This window comes from Papilio machaon, chromosome W (genome assembly GCF_912999745.1).
Source record: "Papilio machaon chromosome W, ilPapMach1.1, whole genome shotgun sequence".
Classification (NCBI taxonomy): Eukaryota; Metazoa; Arthropoda; class Insecta; order Lepidoptera; family Papilionidae; genus Papilio; species Papilio machaon.
In genome coordinates this window covers 1,416,881-1,436,424 of record NC_060015.1, presented here as the reverse complement: position 1 = coordinate 1,436,424, position 19,544 = coordinate 1,416,881, and the positions used below count along the sequence as shown (strand labels likewise).

Genomic DNA, 19,544 nt, shown 5'->3' with positions numbered 1-19,544 from the left:
GGAGTATGATAGCAATACCCCGCAGCAAGGTCGAGGTCCGAAGGTTGGGGAAGGGGGTGATAGTGCAGTGGGGGTGGCCGGCAATTATCTACGGCGTACCCAAGGCACAAGGCGGGGAAGAGGGTGGCAAGGAGACAGTGCAATGGAATAAGCCGGCAATAGATCAACGGCAAACCCAAGGCACTAAGGGTGGTGGAGGCGGCGAGGAGAGTAAAACCACCGTGATTCCAGTAAACCAGAATGCTTTATTCTCTGATTCCAAGATCTTTTACACAATTGAAAACTGCTGATGAATCGATTCGACCCACCAGCTGTCTCGCTGCTGACCTCGCTCAGTCAGCACTAATTATTTAGCTCGAGGTTGTTCTTTTGCCTTGATCTTCTTTCACGGTTGTTGTTTATGTTCGTTGTCACGAACATTCTGGGGAGTCTCCAGATGACGGGATGGTTCTTAGAGGTTGCAACTGGATGCCGGCACATGCTGCTTCAGATGGCGGCGGTGGGGGTGCGACGCACGGACGGGCTGTCTCGGCTGCTGAGACTGATTTAATTCCTCTACTCTGTGAATGTGCGCCTTCACTGTTGTTATTTGTTGTATTCTTTCTTATTGTCAACCTTCTTCCAATCCTTGGCCTCCATCGACATGTTGTTTTTCTGATGAGATGACAACAGCCCATTGTCATGATGCAGATTATTGCTATTGTAGTGATACTTATTGTTGTTTGATGATCTGCCGCCTGTCTTAATTTATTCTGATTGTCTTGTAGTACACTTATATCTCTGTATACCTCATCATTTACTCCGAATAACGATGTCATAATGTTTCCCAGTACGCCTCTTTTCTTTCTTATGTTGTGTAGGTACAGCAGGCTTTCTCTCACATGTTTTAACTCATTGCCTTGGTCTTCTAAGTGTTGATATATAATAGTTTGAAACATTGTGTTTCTGATGTAGTCTTTTTTTTAGTTTCATTACAAAAGTCTTCAAATTCCTTCATTATGTTGACTACGTGTTGCCAATCGTGGTTTAAGTCTTCCTTCGCATATGTCATATCGATTCGAAATACTCCTCGGTCTACACGCACGTCCCCTAGTTCTTCTATGTAATATCCTTCGTCTAATTTTTTCAATGTATAATTTCCGGACACACTTGTAAGTAAGCACATTATTGTACTTGCCAGCATTAGCCACTTAAGCGGGTTGTTTGTTTTATTGTATGTTCTATCTTTGCGCTTATTATAAGTTGCGTTGCATTGTGCTTGTTCCCTTTCCTTGGAACCTGCTGCGTCGGTATTTTCATTTATTTCGAGTGGAACTATGCTGTGTATACTCCGCTTGCTTTTTGTGCCATTTGATCTTTGCACAGTGATTACTGTAGTATATTGAAGGTACTTATGAAAAAGTAATAAATCAGTTGGCATCCGACCGCAGTGTTTTATTGACGTATCTTACACTGGCGACGAGGCGGGTTATTTTTTTTATATTGTACGCGTGCGAAGTAATTAGTTAAAAGTGTTAACATGCCATTTGGTAAAATCGAACCGTTCGATTTGTTTTGTGGACAATGGACAACATATGTGCGACGTGTAGAACAATTTATTTTCCTAAATGACATAAAGGAGACGCATCGGGTCGCCACGTTGGTGACTTTAGTAGGCGATCGTACATATAATTTGATGTGTGACTTGTGTGCACCTGATAGACCGGAGGATAAAACTTTCGAACAGTTAGTGCAAATTGTAAAAAGTCACGTAGAACCGCAACGTTCGGTGTACGCCGAAAGGGAAATGTTTCGACAACGACGGCAAAAGGCAGAAGAAAGCATCGGCGAATTTTTGCAACAGTTAAAACATTTAGCTTCGTCATGCAATTTTGCCCAGAATTTAGAAGAAAACTTATGTGAGCAATTCGTCACGGGCTTGCGGAGCACGGAGATTAAATCACGATTGCTATTTGATGCGAAATTAACCTATAAACGGGCGGTGGAGCTAGCTCTAAATTTGGAAGCCACGGAGAAGCATGTGGAGCGGGTGAGCGGCCGCGTCAGCGTGAGCGGTGCTGTGCGCTCCAGGGACCTCGGCGACGACGTGGCGGCGGCGGTGACGGCGGTCAGCGCGGGCGCAAGCGGCGGCGTTTCACAGGCGGGCGGCGAGCCGTTGCACGCGCTGCGCAGCGGGCCGGCCGTGGCGGCGCGACCGGCTGCGGCGCAACCGCCGTGTTGGAGATGTGGTAAACCACATCGTGCAGATAAGTGTCGTTTTAAGCAATATACGTGTGGCCAATGTAATGTAAAAGGGCATTTAAAAATAATGTGCAAAGCGTCGAATAGTAGAACAGCCGGCACGCGACACAATTTTGTGGAGGAGGACTCCGACTGTGAAATGTATAATATTTGTGCGGTTTCTTGCGGAGATAAGCCTTACTTTATAGACGTTAAGGTTGGTGATGTAATGTTAAAATGTGAACTAGACACTGGAAGTAAGATTTCGGCAATTAATGAGAATTGTTACAAGCGATTTTTTTCCAACTATAAAATTCTTAAGGATTCGATTAAGTTATGTTCGTATTCCGGGTCGCGTATAGAAACGATTGGATATATTGTAGTAAACGCGTCGATTGATGATAATTTTCAAGATAATTTACAACTGTACGTAATCAAGAATGGTAGTCGTCCTTTGTTAGGTAGAAATTGGATTCAAAGATTTAATATAAATGGATTGTGTATTAATAATATTTCACTTGATGTTAACGAGCAGCGAAATCGGTTCATTGAAGATTTAAAAAATAATTATCCTAACGTCTTTACAGATAAGTTAGGTGAATGTAAAAAACAGTTTCGCTTGCAATTGACTGATAACAAACCGGTTTACTTACGCGCGCGGCCCGTACCGCTCGCATTGCGCACCGCGGTGGAGAGGGAAATAAATCGTCTAGAAAAAGAGGGATCGATTTATCAAGTTGAACATTCCGATTATGGTACACCTATAGTACCTATCATTAAACCATCCGGGGACATCCGCATATGCGGCGATTACAAATCTACAATAAATCCGAAATTAAAAATTGATCAATATCCGCTTCCGCGAATAGAGGAACTGTTTGCGGCCCTAAGCGGTGGGCAGGAGTTTTCAAAAATAGATCTGACAACCGCGTATATGCAAGTACCTCTCCACCCCGATTCGCAGGCGTGCACGGCCATCACCACACACGTTGGTACTTATGTATTTAAGCGTACTCCCTATGGTTTAAATTGCATTCCACAAATGTTTCAAAAAATTATGGAGGAGACCCTTAGGGGCTTACCGAATACTGTAGTGTTCCTAGATGATATTTGTGTTACAGGAAAAGATAGGGAGACGCATAAAAAAAATCTGAGAGCGGTAATAGAAAGGTTGGCAAACATGGGTCTTACTGTTAAGTTGAATAAATGTAATTTTTTACAAGAGAGTGTATCGTATTTAGGCTTTATTATTGATAGGCACGGTTTACATCCGGACATGGCCAAGGTTGATGCGATCGTGAAGGCTCCGGAACCGATGAACGTGACTCAATTAAAGGCATTTTTAGGATTAGTTAATTATTATGGCAAATTCGTTCCTAATTTAAGTACATTACTCCATCCCTTATATGCCTTGTTAAAAAAAAATCAGTCGTGGTATTGGAATACAAATTGTGAAATCGCATTCAGAAAAATAAAAAACATTTTAGCTAGCGACAAGGTGTTGTGTCACTACGAGGCGGAACTTCCGGTGGTGCTGTCGGTGGACAGCAGCGCGTACGGCGTGGGCGCGGTGCTCGCGCACACCTTCCCCGACGGTTCCGAGCGCCCTATAAGCTGCGCCTCCAGGACGCTTTCCGACGCCGAAAAGAATTACAGTCAATTAGACAAAGAGGCGCTCGCTATTATGTACGGAGTGCAAAAACATCATCAATATTTATTCGGCAGGAAATTCACGTTAAAAACTGATCACAAACCATTGGTATATATTTTTGGACCTAAAGGCTGTATTCCACAGACTGCGGCGAGTCGGCTACAACGTTGGGCCGCCAAACTAGCCGCGTACGATTTTAATATTGATTTTGTAAAATCAAAGTGCAACGGCAACGCGGACGCGTTGTCGCGCTTGCCGCTAGAGGGAGACGGCAGCGGCGGCGCATCGAGTGCGCCGGATAAACATTATTTAATGTACGTTGATGAAACTTTACCAGTTAATTTTAAAGAAATAGCATTAGCAACAACTAAAGATAAATTGTTAAGTAGAATTTTTGGATATATTATGTTTGGCTGGCCGGGAAAGTGTTCAGATGATGAAAAGGCTTTTTATGTCAGACGTGCAGATTTGAATATTGATCACGGCTGTATTTTGTATAAATATCGTCTGGTGATACCGCAAACATTACAAAAACGCGTGCTGTTAGAAATTCACGATGGTCATTTAGGCATTGTAAAAATGAAGTCCATCGCTAGGAATTATGTTTATTGGCCGGCACTCGATAAAGATATCGAGTTGATAGGAAACAAGTGCGAGGCGTGTCGCAGCGTACGCGACGCCCCCCCGCGCGCCGTCCTCCATCCCTGGGAGTTTCCCGCCGCGCCTTGGCAGCGACTGCACGCTGACTTTGCGCAGCTGCACGGCAAGTATTATATTATCCTAGTGGATGCCCATAGTAAGTGGCTCGAGGCGGAGGAAATACGTAGCACATCGGCGTATCACACCATAAAATTTCTTAGAAGTTTATTTGCGAGGTTCGGCCTACCGGAAAAGCTCGTTACGGATAACGGGCCTCCGTTTCAAAGCGCGGAATTTAGGGAATTTTGTGATAGAAATATGATACGTCACATAACTTCTTCGCCCTATAGACCGCAAGGTAACGGTGCAGCCGAGAACTGTGTTAAAATAGTAAAAAAAACTATTAAGAAAGCCGTTATAGAAGGTAGGGACATCCATACTAGTTTATATCGGTTTCTAATGCAGTATAGAAATTGTGAACATGCAACAACAGGGGTTGCGCCCGCGGTGGCGCTCCTCGGACATCGGTTGCGTAACAGGCTAGACGTGATGCGCCCGAGCACCGCAAAAATAGTCGAGGAAGCGCAGGACAAACAAGTACTCAACTCCTCGGGACTCGCTAGAAACTTTAAGGTAGGGGATAAAATATTATCTAGAAATTATTCAACTAATAAGCATAAGTGGGTCGAAGGGAAAATTTTACAACAAACCGGTCCGGTGTCGTATAAAATTATGAATAATGATGGGGATGTATACCGTAGGCACACGGACCAAATTTTACCTCGGAGTAACAATAGGTTCTCATGGGACATAGAAAACGAATCGGATAATTATAGTAACATGGATGAGTACGTCAACACGAGACCGCGGAATAGAAATAACAATTATGAAGGTGATACTTTCGATATTGATTACGATACGTACACGACGGCTCAGCCGCAGCCCGACAGTGACACAGGCACTGCGTCGGCGCCGACCACTGAGGCTGTAGGGCCAGCGGAGGCTGAAGATACCACCTGGGCGGTTCCCGGAAGTTCCAACCAGGTGAGCACGTTATCCGGAGAATTAAATGAGAGGGCAAAAAGAGCGCTTCGTCGCGAATGGCGAAGGAAAGGGATGGAGTAAGGTCAAGTAAAAAAAAAAAAAAATCGTTACAGCACTTGGTCACATTTATCGCATTTCCTTTGGTTTTCTTGTCGTTTGATTAAACAAGCTTTTTGTTAGATATTAGTAAAATGTAATAATTAATATTAAAATTAATATCAACATAAAGTAAGTTATATGATGTAAGATGAATAATTAGTTTCACTTGGTGGAGGAAGAAAATAGTAGATGTAAGTTAAACTTGTTAAAATGCATTTAAAAAAAAAAAAAAAAATCTGTAAGTTTATTTAGTTCATAGATTATCAAAATGTTATTAATTAGGAGAGAGATGTGTAGTATATTGAAGGTACTTATGAAAAAGTAATAAATCAGTTGGCATCCGACCGCAGTGTTTTATTGACGTATCTTACAATTACTCTTGTTAATTTATCACTCCCGGGGTGGCTTTCTACTACTTTTGCTAATGGCCACTTGCTCGGGCTTATACTTTCATCTTTTATTAATACTATGTCTCCTGGTTTCACGTTCGGTCCTTGACTTCGCCACTTGTATTTTTGTTGTAACTGATTTAAGTAGTCACTTGTCCAGCTTTTCCAAAACTCCTTTTTTATTTTTTGTATCATTTTCCATCTTAACGTAGGTTCTCTAATGATACACTGTTCTATAGGGTCCGGGATACCAACTGCTTCTCTTCCAATAAGGAAGTGACTCGGCGTTAAAGCTTGCATGCTCTCGATACTCTCATCCATTTTGCATAGAGGTCTTGAATTCAGACATGATTCTATTTGACATAGGAGTGTGGTGAGTTCTTCGAACGTCAGTGTCGCTTCTCCAATAGTCCTTTTCAGATGATGTTTCATTGATCTTACTCCCCGTTCCCATAAACCGCCAAAATGAGGTGAATGCGTTGGTATGAAATGCCATTGCGTACCGATGTTCGTTATTATATCCTGAAGGTGTGGTTTCTGTGTTATTTCAAGTACTTCGTGTTGTAGTGTTCTTGCCGCTTTTACAAAGTATGTTCCATTATCACTGTACATGTGATAACAATGTCCTCTTCTCGCTGTAAATCGTCTGAAGGCCGCGAGGAATGATGATGTTGTCATATCGCTTACTAATTCCAAGTGTATTGCCTTTGTTGCTAAACAAACGAACAACGCAATATAACCTTTGTAAGATTTGTGGCCTCGCCCCTTCGTTGTGCGCACTTGAATCGGTCCTGCATAGTCCACTCCTGAAGAACTAAATGGGTGTGATGGTGTCACTCGTGCGGTTGGTATTTGGCCCATTTTTTGGTGCGTATTTACACCCTTATAGCGAATGCATTTTACACATTTGTTCAATACTGTTTTGATTCTTCGTTTGATCCCGAGTATCCAGTACTTATTCCTTATATAGCAAAGTGTTGCCTGATTCCCGCCATGTAGTGTTTCCTTGTGCGCATCTCTTATTAATAGATCTGTTACATGATGTTTATATGGTAGTATTATGGGATGTTTCTGATTGTATGTTAACGTTGAATTACTTAATCTTCCTCCAACTCGTATCAGTCCTTCTTCATCAATGAATGGATCCAAAGCGGCTATTCTACCTTTTTTACTCACTGTTCCTCCTTTTAATAGCGCGTTATATTCCGTCTCGAATTCTCTTCGCTGAATAATCTTTAACAATTTGTGTAATGTTTCCTGTATTTCCACCACTTTTAATGTTTTATTCGATTTATTTTTGCTAAACACTCGCCGAAAGTAAGTTAATACTCTTAACATACGTTGTAGTTCCGAGAACCTATCCCATAAGTTACTTTCTTCTTCGGTACTCGCGTGATACGACCGTATTTCCTCTTCGTGTGTGTCAATGATAACCCTTTTCATTGGTATATTTTGTTTTTTCAGCCAGAGCGGCCCTTCCCACCAAAGTTTATTTTCCTGCAACGCGTTTGGTTCACTTCCTCTTGAAATTATATCTGCTGGGTTTTCTGATGATTTTACGTAATTCCACTTCTCTGGCACTGTCAAATTGCGTATTTCTGATACGCGTATGCCAACGAATTTATTCCATTTACCGGGATTTCCCTTTATCCACCCCAGTGTAATCATTGAGTCAGACCACATATTTAAATCAATTTGATCGCACCTCAGCGTGTCTCTTATTTTCTTTAGAAGTCTTGCTAATAGTAGGGCTGCGTTGAGCTCCAACCTTGGCAATGTTATTTTTTGCTTTATCGGAGCCACCTTAGATTTCGCTTGTAGCAATGTTACAATGTAACCGTTGATGGTTTTGACTCTGCTATACACTACCGCCCCATATGCCTTCTCGGACGCATCGCAAAATCCGTGTAGTTCAACTTTCGTTTTCTTCATGCACCCCATCCATCGTGGTACGTTTATGTTTTCTACACTTTTTATTTGTTTTTGGAACTCTATCCACTGGTTTGTGTAGCATTCATCAAGCGGACTGTCCCATCCAATATTCTTGATCCATAATTGTTGAATTAACAGCTTCATCTTCAGGATGATTGGCCCCAGCCAGCCTAGTGGATCAAATATTTTGGATACTTCTGATAGGATAAACCTCTTTGTCGGGGTACCATTTTCTTTTACAGATATTTTGAATGTGAAATGATCATAACATGGTGCCCATAGTACACCGAGCGACTTTCTTGTTTCGTCGTGTGGTAATTGCAGTAGCTCCATATCCTGATTTTCGTGAGGTAACTCCGTAATTAATGGCTCAGCGTTTGACGACCACTTCCGCAGTTTAAATTGGCCTGACTTTAACATTCGAATCAACTGATCTTGCAGCTTCTTTGCTGATGTAACATCATCTTCTCCTGACAAGCAATCATCTACATAGAAATCCTCCATGGTTACTCTGCTTGCTTCCGGATACTTTTTCCTTTCGTCTTTTGCTAATTGTTGTAGGGTTCGTACTGCCAGGTATGGTGCAGCTGACGTCCCGTATGTGACTGTTGTTAATTGATATTCTTCGATACTTGTCTTATTACTTGTGTTTCTGCCATTCGTAAATCTCCACAGTATCCGTTGATAAACCTGATCGCAATCAGAAATTTTTATACACCTATACATTTTTTCTACATCGGCCATAAAACATATCCTATGTTTTCGCCACCGTAGCAATATCGACGGTAGATCTTCTTGTAGTCTTGGTCCTTTATACATCATATCATTTAGACTTTGTTGAGATGATGTTTTACTTGAGGCGTCGAACACAACTCTTAATTTGGTCGTCAGACTATCTTCTTTGACTACCGGTTGATGGGGTATATAATACTTTCCCAAACTACTTTTCTCCCAGGGCACCTTTTCCATGTGATCCAATTTTAAATATTCTTCCATGAAGTTATCGTATTGTCTATGTAGATTTTCATCTTTCTTGAACCTTTTTTCTAGCTGTAATAATCGTGCTGCTGCTCTATTTCTTGACTCTCCCAGCTGTATTTCTGTCCCTGAAGTAAATTTTTTAAAGGGTATTCGAACTGTGTATGACCCGTCCTTATTTCTTCGCGTAGTTTTAGTATAGAACTCTTCGCAGAGTATATCGTCTTCGTTCAAATTATTTGCTACCAAATTCACTTCTTCCATTTCCCAAAACTTTGGCAGTCTATTCTCTTCCTCTCGTCTGCTTACCATGCTTACAAGCCTGATAGGTTTACCTATATTGTTATTAATGTTTCCTGAAACAATCCATCCCAGCTGAGTATTTTGAGCGATTGCCCCATTTTCCAGCTTCTTTAATCCTGGTAATAGCATTTGCCCATACTCGCTTGCTCCTAAAAGTATATCAATCTTCCCTCTTCTATTATAAGTTGGATCTGTCAAATCTTCTCTTATTTCTTTTATTTCGAATTCGTTTATGTTTTTGTTTGGTAACGCCGATGTCAGCTTCGGTAGGATGATTAGTGGAACTTGCATTTCGTATCCATTTGGGCGTCTTCGGGATATTGACGCGATAATCATACTGCTCGCTTCCCTTGCCTTGCTGTTGCCAATGCCACTAATCTTGGCACTTATTTTGTGTTTCGGATAACCTAGGATCTGTGCTACCTCCTCCGTACAGAATGATACTTCTGAACCTTGGTCGCACAATGCTCTAAACAGTTGTGGCTCGCCCGATGACGACTTTATCTGTATGATTGCAGTTGGCAGAAGTGCTGAGATCTGTCCGCTTTTACTCGCTTGGCTGTTATAGGTCCTGACATTCCTTTTGTTTCTTGTTTTCTGATCTACATTTGATTCTTTCTTTGTGGTTTCCGAATGGACACCCCACCTATGTAATAGAGTGTGATGTTTCTTATTGCAGATCTCACAATTTTTCGTACTTTGGCACGGTATTCTTGAGTCGTGGCTTAGACAACAGTGGCATATTCTTCGTTCATCTACTATTCTTATTCTTGCATTTAGATCAAGCATCTTAAACATTGTACAGTTCATAATTGCATGATTTATACCGTTGCACATTGCACAAGTCTTTGTCTTGTTAAATGGCTTTTTGTCATGACCTGGTGTCCCTTTAATCTTTGTGTAATTTTGTTGCCCGGTCATTCTTTGATTGTCCTGGACACTAGTGATTTCTAAACTTTTTATTCTTTTGTCCATAAACTTCATAATTTCAGCAAACTCCTGCCGTTTATGCGGATTGTCAAGCGACAACTCATTTAAGTGATTTGTGCTTTTGTCCCATTTTCTTGTTATTATTCGGGTCAGAATCGGACCCCATGCGTCCACCTCCATTCCTAGGTTCTTTAGTGCTACGAGCGATTCGTTGACTGTATTGTACAAGTTTTTCAGGTCTCGAACCATTGGGCGATCCATCCTCGGTATATCTAGAATGCGGTCCAAAAATTTATTTATTATTAACCGTTCATTTTGGTATCTTTTTTGTAATAGATCCCATGCTGCCTCATAATTGCTATCAGTAACATTTAAATGCTGAATAAGTCTTTCTGCTTCTCCTTTAACATGTGTCTTCAAATATTGCATTTTTTCCGCGTCCGATATTGTTCTGTTTTGGTGAATGATCTTTTCAAACAAATCTCTGAATGATGGCCATGTTTCATAATTCCCATGAAACATAGGTATCGTAATTTTTGGCAACGTTATGCTTGATTTGACATTTAGTTGATTATCGTATCCATTTACAATTACAATTACAATTACAATTACAATGTTATTGGTAATATATAAATTACAGGTCATACAAGTAAAAGCTACAATATCTATTTTATGAAACAAAATCTCACTACTCAAATATTTTGAATAACGATGAGCACACAATTACTATATATATATATGCATATTTTTAGACAAAATATTCTTCGTAGCTATACAGCGCTTTCTGAATAAGCCATGATTTTAGTTTATTTTTAAAAGACGCGAGGCTGGTAGCCGCTGTGACGTGCTCCGGCAGGCGGTTGTAGACAGCAGGCCCCATGACGTGAGTCGACTTCTCCGTCTTAGCCAGTCGATGCGCCACTGGAGCTAGCTTGTCCGCGCCGCGAGTATTCATACTGCTGCTACCGGATTCCTTTTGCGTTTTGAAGTCGCGTAGCGTTTGACGGGTGAACATCGCCACCTGGAAAATAACTAACGACGGCAATGTTAAGATCTTGTTTGAAATAAAAAACGGTTTTGCCGAAGTCGTCTGCGGTACCCTAGCGATCGCCCTAATCGCGCGTTTTTGCATTCGGAATGCCCGTTCCCTGTCGGCCGCACGCCCCCACAGCTCGGTGCCGTACTGCAGCAGCGAGTGTACGGTCGCGAAATAGCAGGTGCGGACGACATCAGCGGGGACGACTCGCGAGAGCCGGTGCAATGCGAAGCACGCGGCGCCTAGTTTAGCGCATAACTTGTCTAAGTGCGAGCCCCACGTGAGACCGCGGTCAATCTCGAAACCTAAAAATGACGTACAGCTTACTTGTTTGATACTAGTACTACCGATTGAGACCGAAAGCTCCTGGCATGTACTTCCTGGTATTCCAAAGTGTACGAAGTGTGTTATTATCCTATTAGCTTCTTTTTTCATGTTTTCGAATTTGATTTGTATTTCTTCAAATAAATTCTCAATATAGTAACTATCATTGCTACTGCTGCCATAGATAGATATATTAACGTCGGCTTCTTCCACCAAGTCCCACTGCCGCTGTGCCGCCTGGACCATGCTCTCTATTTGCCACTCGGCCTCATTGTTCATCATTGCCTGCGTAATTTGTTGTATCCGTTTTGATAATTGCTGTATTCTATACTTTTGTTTTTGTATCTCATTATTCTGTGGCTCCCTTTTCTCGTGTAACTCTGGCTTCATTCCTTGTTCTAACTTTTCAAAGTATTGCAATGCCTCCTCGTATGATATTTTTATTTGCTGATAGTACCTGGTAGTGAAGTACTGATGGTCTGCGATCGAACTATCTTTTTTTAGCGTATCATGATTTTTGCATGCTTGTTCGTATAAGTCACACAACAATTTCTTGCGGTCTTCTATATAACTTGCGGTTCTTCTTGACGGTCCATCTTTTTTGGCGTTGGTCACTATTGAGTCTATTTTTAAACCAATCTGTTCTTGTTCCTTCAATAATTCTTTCGTAGACATCTTTAATATTTTTGTTTACCGCTTACTTAACACCCGGTGCGATTTTGCGTCACTGACGTTTTCCTTCTTCTTTTTATTGTTAGCCAGGCACTTTATTCTACTTTTCTACCGTTCCAGTTATCGTTTGGCTTTTCCTTTATATAAATCGTTATTTTTCTTCGACAGCAATCTCTTCTTTATTCTTATTTTCGTTTGCGCTTCTTGACAGCCTTTTCCTGGATCTTTTTAATAGCAATTTATCTTTTATTTGCGTGTGCGGACGTTTACTTTGAGGCTCTTGACCGCTATTCCTTTATAACTATATGTGCGCAATCCCTTGACTTTGCTGCCAGAGTGCTAGGCCCCTTTTTTTTTTTTTTTTTTACTTTTAAAAAAAAATGTATGTATATAGATAATGTGATGTGCGTGCAAGCCCTTAGCTTTGCCGCTAGAGCGCTAAGCTCTTAAAATTATTATTTGTATATGTGCGTGCAAGCCCTTAGCTTTGCCGCTAGAGCGCTAAGCTCTTAAAATTATTATTTGCATATGTGCGTGCAAGCCCTTAGCTTTGCCGCTAGAGCGCTAAGCTCTTAAAATTATTATTTGTATATGTGCGTGCAAGCCCTTAGCTTTGCCGCTAGAGCGCTAAGCTCTAAAAATCATTATTTGTATATGTGCGTGCAAGCCCTTAGCTTTGCCGCTAGAGCGCTAAACTCTTAAAATTATTATTTGTATATGTGCGTGCAAGCCCTTTGCTTTGCCGCTAGAGCGCTAAGCTCTTAAAAATTATTATTTGTATATGTGCGTGCAAGCCCTTAGCTTTGCCGCTAGAGCGCTAAGCTCTTAAAAATTATTATTTGTATATGTGCGTGCAAGCCCTTAGCTTTGCCGCTAGAGCGCTAAGCTCTTAAAATTATTATTTGTATATGTGCGTGCAAGCCCTTAGCTTTGCCGCTAGAGCGTTGAGCTCTTAAAAATTATTATTTGTATATGTGCGTGCAAGCCCTTAGCTTTGCCGCTAGAGCGCTAAGCTCTTAAAAATTATTATTTGTATATGTGCGTGCAAGCCCTTAGCTTTGCCGCTAGAGCGCTAAGCTCTTAAAATTATTATTTGTATATGTGCGTGCAAGCCCTTAGCTTTGCCGCTAGAGCGCTAAGCTCTTAAAAATTATTATTTGTATATGTGCGTGCAAGCCCTTAGCTTTGCCGCTAGAGTCCTAGGCTCATAAAAATTATTATTTGTATATATGCGTGCAAGCCCTTAGCTTCGCCGCTAGAGTCCTAAGCTCATAAAAATTATAATTTTTTTTTTTTCTTTTCAAGTCCTTTTTCCTTTAAATAGCACTGTGCTTTAATTATTATACCACACTAACGTTCTACTACCAACTTCTGCCGCTATGATATTAATTCCTTTATTTCTATGCTTTTGACCGCTTGTTTACCGTACGCCGCCGTAATTTGTTTATCGAATTGCCGCGTAACAAATGGGAGGAGAAAAAAAAATAAAAAAATAAAAGTAAAATAATAAACTCTCCTCCCTTCGGACCTACTACGTTTAACGCTTGGTTCAAACTCGTGTAATTATGCCTTATTAGATGTAAATTACGTAAACATAGAAATTACTATTTGCACTTAGACCTGTGTAAACATCATCAATTGGTGTATACGTAAAAGTTAACTGTGATTTCAATTCTCCTCTATTTTTTTTTTTTTTAATTACTTTAGTGGATTTGAATGAGTTAGCTATGAAAACATGCAATATGCTTACCTTACAATTTGCTTGTCCCCGTTCACACGACACGACCTCCTTATTCACTCGCGTTATCACGGATTCCGATATTTGTTTACGTACGCGACCGTTTATTATTATTTCGTTTATAATTGATTTTACCGTTTTGGGTAGGCCTCCCGTTTTAATCGCGGTTTTTTTTTTTTTTAATTTAGCGGCTGTGGTTCGGTTTACTCGAAGGACCAACATGTGCAACCAGATCACCAGGGTACCAGTGTTTCCGGGTTCACAGACGGGATGCTAGGATTCGGTATGGGAGCGACCAAAACTATGGAGTATGCTAGCAATACCCCGCAGCAAAGTCGAGGTCCGAAGGTTGGGGAAGGGGGTGATAGTGCAGTGGGGGTGGCCGGCAATTATCTACGGCGTACCCAAGGCACAAGGCGGGGAAGAGGGTGGCAAGGAGACAGTGCAATGGAATAAGCCGGCAATAGATCAACGGCAAACCCAAGGCACTAAGGGTGGTGGAGGCGGCGAGGAGAGTAAAACCACCGTGATTCCAGTAAACCAGAATGCTTTATTCTCTGATTCCAAGATCTTTTATACAATTGAAAACTGCTGATGAATCGATTCGACCCACCAGCTGTCTCACTGCTGACCTCGCTCAGTCAGCACTAATTATTTAGCTCGAGGTTGTTCTTTTGCCTTGATCTTCTTTCACGGTTGTTGTTTATGTTCGTTGTCACGAACAATCTTCATAGGTGTGTGTGTGTGTTACGTGTAGGAATATTTTTCTAGCTACTGGAATGCAGATTAGGTTGGAGTTTTCATGCCTACAGTTGTCGCGTTCACTCTTGCGGTAAAGACTTCGTCTGATTAATGCTAAGGAAAATAAATTGATCGATGTTTAGGCAATTATTTATCATATGTATTAAATAAAAATGTGCATATATTTTTACAATACAATACAAATATACTTTATTGTGCACAATCATGGAGTTACAAAAAAAGAAAGTACAACAGGATTTTCACAAAAGGCTGTCTTATCGCTAAACAGCGATCTCTGCCAGACAACCTTTGGGTAGAAATTAAGCTAAGTAAACCAAATCGGTAGGGTGCACACGAACAGTGATAAGAAATAAAAATAAAAACAATAGAAATATTAATAAGAGAAAATAAAATAATACAATATTTCAGCAATATATAGCCAAATTAGAGCTGCAGATAGTGATCTTTGACATGTTTTTTAAACGATTCAATACTTTTACTGCATCTAATAGAGAGAGGTAAGGAGTTCCATAGTTTCACAGCGTAAACCGTGAACGATTTTGAGTAGAAAGAAGAAGTGTGTGAAGGAGTAAGAAGAGAAAAGTTTGTACTAGAACGCAAGTTGTGGTCATGAGTGAGATATGTAAACTTAAAACGTTCTTTCAAATAATGTGGAGCAAGTGGATTGAACAGTATATTATATAAAGTAGAAAGAATGTGAGCATTCCGGCGAAGACGGATTGGGAGCCACTTGAGCTTTACACGATATTCGGATATGTGGTCATATTTGCGTACCCCAAATATAAACCGTATACCAACATTTTGAAGGCGGTCAAGTTTATTTAATTGCTCCTCTGTGAGATCAGGATAGCAAATGTCGGCATAGTCAAGTATAGGCAGAAGTAAGGACTGAACAAGCGCAACTTTGGTAAGAATCGGAAGAAAATTACACAAGCGTCGAAAAGAACCAAGGGCTCCGAACAATTTTTATTATTTAAATTTTTATTCCACTTTTAAAATATAGAAACATATTTTTGTATTTTGGTTAAAGATATTACATATAACTTAAAAATTATTCAGGTCTCGTCCGAATACGGGTAGGTAGCGTTGTCCGGCCAAAATAAACAGTTTTCCGACTTTTGTTAGGCTTTTTACATTTCTCGAAAGAGAGTGTACCTATTAATACTGAGACTAAATCCTAATTAATATAGGGTGTCCGACCTTTGTACCCAAATGTCCGACCAAACTGGCTGCTCTGTCCGGCTAGTAGGTTTGGCGACCTGGCAACCTTACGGGTAGGCGAGGCTAGTGTGTTCATTCTGACAACATGGTGAATCTCCACCACACCACTATCCTTATAATTCTATATTTCATCCCAAATAAAATACAAATTGAAATAATTACTTTATTTAATTTAACCGTAATAGTACGCTAACAAATTATCAGCCATCATTACAATGAAAATATACGAAATAATAAATTCAATTAATGGACGATAAATAAATCTATTATAGACACATCGTAAATTTAAAAATTAATTAAAAACGGAATATAGTGCGACATACTTATCTGACCCGGTGAATGGCGCTGTCATCGCGATTACTTGTTAAAAACATATAAAAACTACTTCGACATAGAACATGACGTATACGTCTTGTTATGTTTTGTCTTATAAGACACAGTTACATTACGAGATGGATCTTTTGACACTTTTTTGACATTGACAGGGCGGCGCTAATGAACTTAGAGCGCGTATTTTAGTAATACTCACCGGGTCAAATAAATTTATCTGTCTTTAATTACAATAGAGAATCTATAAAATCATCACAAAAATAAAATAAAAAAAATATTTTTGTTTGTAATTTATACTTTCTCGAATGATCAAGTTGTGATGAAACTGTAGAACAAATCAACAGTCAAATGTCAGACCAACGGCTATAAATTGTTATAGCCGTTGTAATACTCGTGTTAAAAAATATTTTTAATACATTTGCTCAAAAACTAGCGTATTCTTTTGTTCTCTCGTGCTTTTTCTTTACCTTTTCCGAACTCGTACGTTCTCTTACCCAACTGTCAAAATAATGTCTATTAAAAAGAAAATAAACAACCACAAACTTTTTACAAAAGAAAAATCATAGAAGTTTTTATGATTCATGCAAATATTCCTAAAAAGAAACTATTGATTTGTTTCAATATCAGATGATTTGATTCAACGAGTTAGGTTAGGTTTCATTTCATCTCATTAAATTTCATTTTTATTTCATATCAAAAAAAAATCAGCTGAAAACTTGGCTGTATGGGCATGGTTCCCTTTCCCTACCCAGAATGGGTGAAGAAAACAAAAAAAATCTCTACTTACATTCTTTTACGATTGGCGCCATTTTCCAAAAAAATTATTTTTATTATTCTACTAAAATGCTTCATTTTTTGGCAACTGTATTAAAAATAGTTGTTCAGTACACGTGAGGAACCGTCATTGCAAATTGTTCCTACTGTCAACTTGTAGACATTTATCGGAACTTGCAATGACAGGCTTTCCGCAATCGAAATGAAATATACTATTTCCAACAGATCTTTTTTCATTGAAGTCAATCCCTACATTTAAATATTCATATTAAAATTTTAGCAACGCACATCCAATTTAATTCAAATTAATTCTACAGTTAAGTAGAAAAAGTTTTAAAAAGCAACCTTACACATATTACGTATATCCAAAATTATTTACTGACTAAAGCACAAAGTAATATGTACATTAAAAATAAAATTAAAAAAAACATATGTGTAAATTAAACAAATAATAGCACATTCAGTAAAAAATAAACAATAATTTTTGTTACAACTTACTTATTAAAAATAAATGGCGTTCAAACGTGAATTAATAACATTTGTAACAGATTAAAAATTTGTGAAAATTCAGTATATTGACTAATACAGTCGAACCTGGATAAGCGAGAGTTCAAACCGCGATATTTTTCTAACCTGAATTAAAATGAAAGACATCTGTCGGTACTGGATAATGACTCTCACTTATCAAAGCACAGCATTAACTAAGTACACTATAATTTAATTAATAATTAGTATATTTATCTAATTTATTCAGTGCTTAAGTAAACTTTGTAGTGCAATGTGACCATATATGTATATTTTATATAAAAAAGTGATCTTTCTTAGTGTAAACTAAACTGAGAGTCACCCTTAGCGACCAATTAACTATTTTGCAGCGACAATTAACAAATATGTATTTTTAAACATACGAAATATAATATAAAATCTGATTAGAAAGTTATTTTACTTTGTGACATGTCAGTTAATATATAATTAATCCTCTGATTACATTATACGAGAAATTATTTTGAATAATCAATAAATAATTTTTATTTTTACAGCACAACAATCAATATGTTTTTAGGCCACATTTAAGTTTTTTTTATATAATAAATTATGAAACATTTCATATTCGATTTTATTTCACTGTCTTTTTTTCATTGTTTTAAAAAAAAGGTATTTAAAAAACATGACTACCGTTAAAGCACATTTAATTTAATTTTTTTTGTAAGTTTAAAATTTAAATTGATATCATAGTACATTTATTTTAATAAATATATCTAAATGACTTAGATTATGTTACAAAAAATAGCCCCTTTTTAAATTGGCATGCATTTTAATATTATGTAAAAAATAATATAAAATTATAATTTAAAAAAATTAATCAACCAAATGTGATGCATTTCATTGTGTTTCATTTAATATTATATATCATAAAGTTTAGAGAAAAAAAAAAACAAAAAAATTACTTATTGCGGAAAAACCGTAGATTTCTTTGACCAAATAATATATAGAGGTATAAAACACATCCGTCAGATATAAAAAAAAAATTTAAACGGAGATTTTGTTATCAGTAATTCACTATAAATCAATAATTGCAAATAAAGCCGTGTTTTTTTTTCGTTTGAATATTAAAAAATTGTAGCCGCCTTTCTATAAATTTGATAATCAACTTTAAGCACATTATTAACTATAATAGAAATTTTATATAAAAATAAAAAAAAAACTACAGTAAATTGTTAAGTTTTGATACCTATCGGTAATATTTTTTTTTATTTAGCTTCCTTTTTATATGAGCTTAACAATTATATACGAGTAAGATTTGAGTAAGCACATTATATTTTTTGGCCGAATAGAAACATTTTTAATCAAAAACAAAAGCTTTGTTAAGTTGTTTGTAAACTTTAAAGCCAACTTCATCGCCGATGCCAAAAGGTTTCGGCAAAGAATTCTGACTGACGCAACAATATTCATTTTGTAATAAAAAAATTAAGCATCTAGAATTTTTATATTTAAACTTCAGTTATGTATTAATTTTTTTTTAATTGGGGAGAAAAACCCCAATTCTTTAAGTAGGCCTAACTCTAGTCCTCTTTCCCTTCCCACCCTATTTCTTATAAGGAAAGGATGGGAAGGGAAGGTGGATTTGTTGGAGGAGGAGATGCATAGGAAGGTTACATATTCTCTTTTTGTGCGTCTCCTCCTTCGTCGATAGAGGGTAGGCAACGCATCTACAATTACGAATGTCTATGGGCAGCGGTCGCCAATTTCGGCGAATTCATGTGGCCGCTTGCTCGTTTGCCACCTTGTAATATAAAAAAAACTGAAAACTAAAGCCTAGTGCCGCCGTCAAGATAGGGCTTATACATAATTCTAGCGATTTTAAAAAAAATGTAGCCATTTTGTGTTACATATAATTGATAAACTATTTAAAAAAAATCCTTTTTTTAAGTGATTATGACGGAATTCGTTACTATGACTACAATCCATAGAGTACTTTGTATATAAAATAAAGTATTTTTG

The 19,544-nt window shown here is 38.4% G+C and overlaps 1 protein-coding gene across 1 annotated transcript; it reads right to left on the bottom strand.

Moving 5' to 3' along the window:
• Positions 1–907: 907 nt before the first annotated feature.
• On the bottom strand, positions 908–10,434 carry LOC123723347. Its single transcript, XM_045685926.1, has 2 exons — positions 6,032–10,434; positions 908–1,373 (listed from the first exon to the last, which is right to left on the bottom strand). Exons 1-2 carry the CDS (start codon positions 10,432–10,434, stop codon positions 908–910), a joined length of 4,869 nt encoding a protein of 1,622 aa, XP_045541882.1.
• Between the last annotated feature and the right edge of the window lie 9,110 nt (positions 10,435–19,544).

Coding starts and splice junctions, on each gene's coding strand:
- LOC123723347 (XM_045685926.1), bottom strand. CDS start 10,434: ATGGTTCGAGACCTGAAAAACTTGTACAATACAGTCAACGAATCGCTC. Junction 1,374..6,031: donor GGGAGTGATAAATTAACAAG/AGTAATTGTAAG, acceptor TCAATATACTAC/AGTAATCACTGTGCAAAGAT.